This window comes from Sebastes umbrosus, chromosome 22 (genome assembly GCF_015220745.1).
Source record: "Sebastes umbrosus isolate fSebUmb1 chromosome 22, fSebUmb1.pri, whole genome shotgun sequence".
Lineage (NCBI taxonomy): Eukaryota > Metazoa > Chordata > Actinopteri > Perciformes > Sebastidae > Sebastes > Sebastes umbrosus.
The window spans coordinates 15,190,361-15,200,804 of record NC_051290.1 but is presented as its reverse complement, the minus strand read 5'-3'; the positions used below and the strand labels follow the sequence as shown (position 1 = coordinate 15,200,804).

The following is a 10,444-nucleotide window of genomic DNA, read 5'->3' as shown; positions in this document are numbered from 1 at the left end:
ATTTGTCTCCAAATTGTAGAGCAATATAAGTATAAAGTAGCAAAAAATTGACACAAGTAAAGTACAAGTACCTCAAAATTGTACTTAAGTGCAGTACTTGAGTAAATATACTTAGTTACATTACATCACTGAAGACCAGAGGTCAGAGATGTAACCTTACCCAAAAATAGAGCAAAATATGTGCGAGAAGAAATTAATGATTTGATTCTTTTAAAAGTTATAGAGTAATTTATAAATTTAATTTATTAATTTTAATTTACCACAACTTTTAGTTTAGGCTCAGAAAGATTCAATGAATGAAAATTTTAACTGTAAGAAGAGAAACAGATGAAACTGTTTTTGTTTTGTTAAAAGGCAACCATTTTACCTCAAAATAAATGCTACATCACATAGAAAACTATTTTATTTAAGCATATCTATCTATCACCAAAAAACAGCAAATTCAGTTCTTTTACTTCTCATTTACTGATGATCAATACCTCACGTACAGACACCTAGGTCCATGCTGAGGTGGAGAAAAATAAGACAAAACGGAGGATGACAGCATCTCAACAGTTATATAATAGTTGGCATTGATCCCATCCAAGACAAAGACAGACTTACGCATTCTCACCATAGTAATTTAGAAAGAATCTAAATTACGCATCTAGAGGACAATGAACCAGGAAGTTGAGACACACACAAATGCACTTCACGTAAACAATACAGTGTCTGTGACCTACAGACATACAAGTTTATGTCTGAAAGCCTTTTACTTTCCTTTCCAGCCATCAGGGAAATACAGCCAACAGAACGTGATAACATATCTGCTTAATTTATCACTTTCTTTTACTTCAGTTACTAATCAATTTCAAGCATATGGCAGGATGTCTACTACTTTTATCAAATAATATTTTGCTTGAATTTATTTGATTAATTGATGTATTTTTATTTATTTATACTTAATAATAATAATAATAATAATAATAATAATAGTAATAAGTATTATTACTATTATTACTATTACTTTATTTTATTTCATTTAAAATATTTTCTATATTTTAAATTTTATTTATGTTTTCTATATTATTATTATTATTATTATTATTATTATTATTATCATTTTTCTCCTCCCTTGTTTTTTAATTCTTCAATTTACAGTTACTGTTATTATGTACATATTAATTTATTTGCTATGGTTTAGGCTGTTGTTGTCCTTTTACTTTAGGAAACAAAAAGCATGATTGATAAATTGTTATGCTATTGTTCATAAGTTTAAATAGTAAAAGGAGTTGTAAAGTTATTTAGGGAGAACCCACAGAATCAAAGCTTTCTCTTCATGCACTGCAATAATATTAACAAGCCACCAGGTGTCCTTCTAATGCCACTACATGAAGAAATCCTCACAACACGACACACGTTTAAGCTTTTGTTAACACGATGGTGTCCAACCTTCTTCTAGTGGGTGACTCCTCAAAAAGAGGCCTGGAGAGGGCACATTATTGTTCAAAAGAAAAATGCAAAGGTTGGAAGAAAGAACATGAAAAAATACTTAATTGTCAGCCTGTGAGACCTTTTCTATACACAGGTGTGCCCAATCATGTCCAATCATCTGAATTTACCACAGGTGGACTCTGATCATGATGAGATGCACCTGGGCTAAATTTCAAGTGTCTTCGCAAAGGGTCTGAATACGTATGTTATATTTCAGTTTTAATAAATATTCTAAAATCCTGTTTTCGCTTTGTCATTATGGGTGTATTGAGTGTAGACTGATAAGGGAAAAAAATTATTTAAATGATTTTAGCATGAGGCTGCAATATAACAAAATGTGAGAGCTTCTTAGGTAACATGTGGATCTACTTAATCTAGCCCGACTACAATAAAACGATAAAGGATGTGGATCCTTACTGCAACAAGACACTTTTCCCCGATTGCCTGTAAAATCAAATGTCATTTATATGATATTAAAAAAATACCTCAGCACCACAACCATATGGTTTATTTGAGATCCATCTTTTATCCCAGACATATTAACATACAAAATATTTTTTTGCATTCAAAATTATTACAACAGGTTTGGATATTATAATTTTTTGTATCATAAAGTAAAAAGTGGACCAGACTGAACTATTGCTACTACATTTTGTACAGATATTCACGGTCCCAAGAGGATGAATCCTAATGACTTTTATGATCCTCTTTTATGACTTTTAAAACGTGACAGAGACAAACCGTATTTGGGTTTTATGTCATGATCATTGGAAAGTCGGCATGGGACCCCTTATAAAGGTGCTTCAGTTACCACCAACTCTCTGAATATGCTAATAACTTCACTGTAACTGCATGTGGCTGTTAGCGCTGATATTTGGAATTGGACTGTTTTTGCAATGAGGCTCATTTGAATAGAAATGGACCAATTTTGTGTCAAATGTATACATATTACCTCATTTAAATACGTGCAAATATCACAGGACCACGGATTACAACCTTTGTCCTCAATGTGTTTATACCAACTCCAGCCACATGATCTCCACACCCACCTGCTCCTATTTCCCTCATTAGTCACCTAGTACATTTATCAGCACCAGAATCACATGGTTTATTGATTTGCATTTTTTATCACAGAAATAATAATCATAATTTACATACAAAATACAAAATATAATACTTAATGATGTATGTTTACTCTTAAAATAACTTTTCATGACAGTATTGCATTGTGTAAAAAATTAGGTTTGGATATTACTCATAATATTTTCACGCTTCATGTAAAGTTAAATGTTTTCAGAGAGATAGTCAGGGCTGTCCATCTGAGTGTGATGTCAGGCTGTGATGTCAGCACTGTTTGCGCGCGAGACCGACCAGTGCTTTGGCGTGGATGGGCTTATAGAGGAGAGTGAAGCTGGACGGGTTGAGGAGGCCGTTGCCCTGTTCATCGACTTTTCCCATCAACACGTAGTTCCGGCCTGAACAAGAGAAAAAATGTGGCACAATATGTCAAATACCAGGTCATGCAAATGTATGGTACTGTACCAATTCAATAGACAAGGGATATTAGACCTTTGTACACTTTATTTAATAGTTATTATTTATGACAATAATTACTTTCAAAAGGAACCAAACAAAGTCACATTGCATCCCATGTTCAATTTGTAATCGGACACTTCACTATATTCTTTTAATTCTGCCTTTAATTATAGGGATATATTGGTTAAATAAAGAATCACATCATCTGCATACAATGCGAGTTTATGCTCTTTTGTAGTCTATTTGCCAAAAGAACAGGAAATAAATTTGATATTTGATATTGCTATTTGATATAGCACCATTTACTTATATTCTTACCTTTGATACACTATAATTTGTAACCAGCTTTTTCTTTTTTTCATTGAATTTGACATTTCTAACATGAACATTTGTTGTGTTGCCATAACACAGTTCACCCGAATTCTATTAGAAATCTGAGTTTATAATGCCAAATATTTTTTAGTTAATTTGCAAGAATCAATGTAATAGTAGGAGCTAGTAAGTGCATGTATGAAGGCAGGTATGGCAACTATCAATATTTCACAGTTGATGCTATGGACGCATTTCAGTCGGTATAACATGTTGCATGCGTGTCAAGGATGCAGAGACAGACAATGGCTGCAAATTTGTACTGTACCTTTGATTATCCCGGGGCATCTCTTGCAGGTGGAGGTCAGTGTGACCGACATCATGGGCCCTGATTTGGTGATGTTCAGTCGTCCTGCCTTATAGGCCTTGATTAGGAACACCTCAACTGTCGCTGAGCCCCCTGGACCAGTGGTCACATCTGTAACCTTACCAGTAATCACTGAAAAAGAAAAATAAGAGGGGTTGCATGCCATTTCTTCTACAAATTATACACCAATTATGGTCAAACTAAAGAATTCAATTTAAATATTTAAGTTATGGTTATGTTGTTGGGAAACATAAGTTTTGCTACTGGGCAGCTCACCGAAGTCATGAGGGCAGAAGCTGGATTGGAGAGTTCCTGTCCTCTTACAGGCTTGTGTACACAGTGGGTTCAGTGGTAAAGCTGAAGAAAACACACAACATACAAACACGTGATAAGCCCATTAACTTCTCGATACAGGTGTGTACATATTCATACACGAAAGCAAAGTGTTACTTTAAATCAGTTACTTCCACTCACGTGTCTTGCTCACAAAAGGCTTCTTCGTCACTGTCTTGGTAACTCCAGGTTTAGGTGTCACTTTAGGTTTAATCTTGGGTTTGGCTGTTGGTTTAACTCCGCTCTTAGGGGTTGGCTTTACTGGTTTGACACCAGGTTTTAAGGTGGGCTTGGTCTTCAGTGCAGGCTTCCGTGTGGGTTTAACTTTGATGCTTGGTTTGAGCGTTGGCTTAATAATCTTCGGTTTGGAAGTAGGTTTAGTTCTAGGTTTAGGTGTGGGCTTTTTCACGGGTGCTTTAGGTGTGAGCTTTTTCACAGGTGCTTTAGGTGTGGGTTTTGCTGGTTTGGGTTTAGCCGTGGGCTTGACGATAGGTTTGCGCGGTGGAGGCTTCAGCGGTATCTTCACTAGTGGTCTTTTGGTTGGTTTTGGGGTGGGTTTAGGCTTTAGGCCAGGTCTAGGTTTGGGGGTTGGTTTTGTGGGTTTGCTTGGCTTCACGACTGTTCTTTGTGGTGTTGAGGTCGTCTGAGGTCGAAAGATGAAATCTCCCCCGGGGGTGGGCGTCCGAGACCCGCGGGGCACGCTGGAGTAGTGGGCCATGAAGCCATCTGAGGTCACACTGAGGTCGGAGATAAACTGGACAAGGAGCTCGTTCCCATTTGTCACTATTGTTCTATCAAGAAAATAGAGAGGGAAAAAGATGTAGGAAAGGACAGGAGGAGGATTAGCAAAGGGGAAATGTTGGCAGAGCTCAACTGCTTAATAATAAGTAATCTCACCCCGGTGACTTGTCTCCGCAGAAAATCCCAATCCGCCGGGAGTTATCCCTCTCGCCCCCGTTAAACAATGCCACATAGTCGTAGCGACAGTACGTGTCAGGCTCCAAGTCCAGCTTAATAAACTTCACCTCGATCACCTGGGGATGAGGTGGCAATGAACACACAAAACATGCCAGCGCAAACTATGAAATTTATGGCTGGGAATGTGAGCTGTTTATTCCTGACTAGTTTTCCTGAATCCAGCACAGTGCAGACATACAGTACAGTAGGTAGTGGTGGTGGTGGTGGAGGAGAAGGGCCAGACTTGTGAAATACAGAAGGGCATTTACTCTCTCCCTCGCTCTCGCTTCCTTCCCTCTTTCCTTACGTTCAATCTCTTGGCACACATGAACACACCTCCCAGGCACTCAATGAAGTCTTTCACTTGAACTTAGTCACAGGGCCGCTGTCACACACACTACTTGTGACGGGCCCCTTTACCACTATTTTCACTTCTCCTGCATTAACTAGGCTTATTCAACACACCTAGCTCCTCTAAAATATAATAATATTGTGGATAGTTTTTCTACTTGTCTTAACGAGAATGAAACTGTTTTACAAGGTATTTTGTACCCTTTTCCAACGAGCCTGTACAGCATTTGCTATCAACCAGATTTAATCCTTCTGTCCTATTACGACATTCAACATTTGGGAGAGCCCATTGTGCCGTTAAGTTTAAGTATTCCCCCTTAAAAAATGGAAGCTTTTTTTGCACTGTTGCAGATACAAATATGGCTACATTAATATTATTAGTATTATACTATGTGTAGAATTAGATTCCAGCGGTGGCTGCGTACAGTAGTAGTGATGTCAACCTACAACCTCGGGTTCGGGCAGGCGGGTGACAAAGCAGCGTTCCGAGTAAGTTATTAATAACTTACAGAAACATTGTGTGTAATCGTCCACCTTCTCTTCCCTTCTCTCTGTCACTCTCTCTTTCAGTCCTCAGTCCACACCTACATGTTTTTATGTTTATAAAACTGACGACTTATACGTACTTTCTACCACTGACTATTCATTAATTAAAGGAAGATGTTTTAATAATAAAAAAAAGACTAATTTATTTAATCCGATGAATCACTTGTTATAGGATTTTCTTTTTAGGGTGATGATGTCATAAAATATGACAAAACACACTCAAAGCTTCATTCAAAAACCTCAATTGAAGCTTTGAATGTAAAAAAAATGACATTCGGTACAGCCCGACTAGCTAACCTAGCAAAGTAGTGATTTAAGAAGTTCTACTCAGAAAGTGGAGGCAAACATTAGCACAACACTAATGTAGGGGCATCACTGCAGAAAAAAGGTATATGATTTAAATGTCTTCTTTTTGGTGAGTACAATTTTAACTAAGTAAAGTCACACAAGTCAAAACAAACACCAAGGATTCATAGACTGCAAAAAATTAATTGAAATTTCAGTTTGACTTTAACACAGGTTTGCCGATGATTTGACGCTTTATACTGGATAATATACTAATTTAAATTCATTTTAGGTACACACCTAGTAAGAAATACAATACGATTGGCTTACATTGCCTGGTTCTACAGAGATGTGCCAGGAGCAGCTGATGCCTGCTGGGTAATTAGAGTTGGGCCAGTTGGGCGTCTTGACGGAGCCCTGCGGTTTGATCAGACGTCCTCCACAAAACTGGTTCTCTGTGGGAATAAAAACAGAAAAGAACTGCTAATACACCAGACTTTAACCTTTTTCAAATAAGGGAAGGATGTTTTTTTTCTCTTGTGATACAGTATTTGAGGCAAAAAGCAGCCTAAGCTATATGCTTTTAGCTTGATGATTCTTTAGGGGGATCCTGCACCTCTCTATAGCTTTCATAAACCTGACAAATTGTATTGATTTATTTTTATTTTTTTAGGATTGTGTTACTCTTTCTGAGCATAAACAAATCACCAAAATGTAGTTTCACGGACATTAAAAATATATGAGACGACCACGATGCTGCCATCTATCACAAGAAAATCCCTAAAACAGCTTCATCTTCAGTAGTTCATCCTGGTCTATGTGTCTCTACGGTTGTGGGATTATATGTCTACACCTTCCACATGTGGCTTCCCCGCGCTGAAGGCGGCGAGAAAGCCTCTTCCTCCGGTGGCCTCGTCCGACACCATCTCTAACATCATGGTGTTGGTGGTGGCGATGAGGGCGCCGGGCCGGAACGTCCCGCAGAAACGACCCAGCTTCTGCACCAAGCGGGTGTGACCGTTGTAGACGTCCAGGTAGTCGTACCGACAGGTGGGGTCGGCCTCCATGTCGAAGAGGCGGAAAGACAGCATGACCACGTGGCCCTCTGGGACCTGGAGGGGGGCGACAGGGGACGCTTTGAGGAAAGAATGCTAGAAAAAGGTTTTTTGAGCATGTGATATGTAAAAAATGATGAGTCAATATTGAAAATTTCAAAGGTTTTCATCTTAATAAACCTTAAAGATTGCACATCAAGTGTTGTTGGACTCTTGTAAAGATGTTTTTCAGACTTACTAAGATCACAAAGCAGCAGAACTTTTAAATACTAGTGAATATCTCATAGTTTCCTAAAATACCACATATGTCAGACTGATTTTTTGGGGGGAAATATGTATAAAATGAAGAACAAAACAAAAAAAAATGCTGCTTCACCACACCCTGTTTTCCAACATTAACATTATTTTGTGTGTTAAATAATGAATTTAAAGTCTAATGTTTTTACCAATCAGTCAGATTATACATGTAACCGAATAGAACACTTGTTTAAATTATAATGTGTGAAAAAGATTAAAAGAGCATAGTTTTTGTTGTTGTCCAGCTTGTCATGTTGGTGCAGATCCTCGGCTTAATTAGTGAAAGTGAAAACACCTGTGCATCATTAGGTACTCCAGCAGTGAGTGAGAGGACACTACCAAGTTGCAGGAGACAGAGGGTAAAAATGTTCTGCAGTAAATTACTTTCTGTTAAAGTTGGTGCACCCATGTGTGTATGTTTGCCCAAAAATAAAGTGTGATTATCAGCAGTTAAAAAAAGGAATCTTAAATGAATGTTTTGTGTGTTATTTGGTCATCTTTGAGAGCTTTGTATCAGTCTAGCTGACGCTATGTTCACCTGAGCAGATGGTATGTTCCACTTCAGGCTGAGAGGGTAGCCTATAAAACACCAGTCACTGTCAGTTTGCTCTTCGTTTGTCAAACTCATTCTTCCAACTCTATAACTACTCAAAGGGGAAAAGTGGGTTTTACATCAACTAGAACTGAACAACAATTTATCTTTTTAGTCACTGTCCACATTTCTGTCTGTTCAACATTAAGAACAAATGATAGAAATCCTAAAAATTCAAACTGGAGCTGAATCAAGCCCACAAAGGTCTCACAAGCCTTTTATCAGGCCAGGCCACCATTGTAAATAAGAATGTGTTCTTAATTGACTTGCCTGGTAAAATAAAGGTAAAATAAAAAATAAAAATCACTGTATGCATGAATGAAAAAAAGGCCACTTTAACCACAGTCGATGATAGCAGCCAGTCTGGGACACGTTGGGTTTGGTTTAATGGTGTGTGTGTAGTGATTTAAAAATGACTCACGGTGATGTACCAGGTGCATTTAGTGTTGGGTTTGTAGGGACTGGGGAATCCCTCACTGGCTACGATTCCTGAGTCTGTGACCAGGTGGCCTCCGCAGTGGAAGATGGGCCTAGAAAGAGTATCACACAACCACCATTTAACTTGACATGCTGCACTGGAAGGAAAACGCAGCTTTAACTGAGAGTATTAAAGCACGTACACACATTTTTACACACAGTCTGTCTCTGTTCTCCGAGTCCGGGGAGGTTTCCCGATGAACTCTCCTGTTTTTATTTCTTAAAAAAGTTGGTGAAACCACGCCAGGAAGACTGTCAATATACAGAATATGTGCTGTGAGCTTTCTCCACACCTACTGTACCACAAGAAAGTTTGTCGGTAGACGTAACACGTATTTACTTTTATCAGACATGGCACTTTTCAACAGGCCACACACATATGGGAGTTTGGTGATCAAAGCAGGGCAAAGCCTCAACTTTTAATTTTGCAGCAGTTAATTTAGACGTTTGCTGCTCTTGTCAGCTTGTGTTTTCTCATCAAACTTGACTCTGTGGCTCAACTTTTGTTGTTTTTGGGCTTGTTTCTTGGAAGAAAAAAAGGCCAAAATGATGAATTTACATTGTGGGGACGGTTTCTGGGATCACAAACTGATTTATAGTCTCTTTTCTTTTCTGTCATGCTCTTCAGGCATACTGCTGAGGTTCTATAAGGCAACATTTGGCCCAAAAAAAAAAAGAAAAACATTGGCGGTGGCGTCCCTCCCTTCTGACCCTTTGGGGCTGAACAGCCCACAGGCATTTGTTTGTCCCTCATGTTCAATTTACACCCTGTATGTGTGTGTGGAAGTAGCTATATGTGCACACACCACGTTCAACGAGCATCTCTAAAAATGAAATTCTACATTGTTATTGACTCAAAACTTTGGATTAGGGGCGTAAAAAGTCATCCAGCGTTGACAAAAACATCAGCTACTGTACATTCGCCCAGTTGAATCACTGCATCAATTACAGCATGCTGTCATTTTGTGTGTTTACGGTACGCCAACCACATCTTCCTAACACCACAACCCTCTATTTCTACTGCGCTTTCTGTAATCATAAGAGGAAATAACACACGGTAGTTAATCTAGACAGATGTGGGCTTGAAAAGCGACATGCCACATGTGCACAGGCAGGGAAAACAGGATCCACAAGAGGGACATTGATGGAGTTGATACACACATATACCTGAAGACATTTCTTTAAATATCTAAAATCTCTCAGCTTACCTGGTGTAGTTGTTCTGACCCTGAGCCTCGGTCCATCCCAGCGTCAGAATGACAAGAAGGCACACGGTCCACACACTGTCCTCCATCCTAGCTGTCCTCCGAGGTTAGGATAAAGACGGGAGAGGAGGAGGAGGAGGAGGAGAAGAAGAGGAGGAGGAAGGAGGGAGAATCAGAGCGGAGGCGTGGAGAGATGTGAAAGGGGGAGGGGAGAAAGGAAGAGGAAGGGAAGTGATGATGGGTGAGGAGGAGGTGGAGAAGGAGAAGAAAAGAAAAGGTGAATGAATGTCATATTGAGAGGACAGAAGGCTGTTTGATACACTAATTACACTGACTCATGGCCAAAAGCAATGTATGTACAGTTCAGAATACAGTGTGCTTGTTATGTTCCAGCTCTGTGTTGTTGTTGTTTAACAGGTAGCGTAATGGAATATATGGGAAATGTATGTTTTTCTGCAGGTGTGTGCGCGCTGATGGACAGAGTACCACTGTTGCATATGAGTGTATAATGACCTATTCACTGCACCACCAGCGAGCAGCAAGGCATCTGTGTTTGTTATGTCATTTGGTTGGTTGGTTGGTTGGTCCACCACTTTGGTTCAGACAGAAATATCTCAACAACCACTGGATGGTTTGCCCTAAAAATGTGCATTCATGGTCC

General features: G+C 39.0%; 1 protein-coding gene across 1 annotated transcript; it reads right to left on the bottom strand.

The window, feature by feature from the left end:
- Positions 1-1,963: 1,963 nt before the first annotated feature.
- pcolceb (procollagen C-endopeptidase enhancer b) lies at positions 1,964-9,941 on the bottom strand. The gene is made up of 9 exons (XM_037758570.1): positions 9,787-9,941; positions 8,523-8,631; positions 7,011-7,269; positions 6,488-6,612; positions 4,916-5,052; positions 4,160-4,809; positions 3,962-4,042; positions 3,647-3,817; positions 1,964-2,948 (listed from the first exon to the last, which is right to left on the bottom strand). Exons 1-9 carry the CDS (start codon positions 9,870-9,872, stop codon positions 2,818-2,820), a joined length of 1,749 nt encoding a protein of 582 aa, XP_037614498.1. The 5' UTR covers positions 9,873-9,941; the 3' UTR covers positions 1,964-2,817.
- Positions 9,942-10,444: the final 503 nt, after the last annotated feature.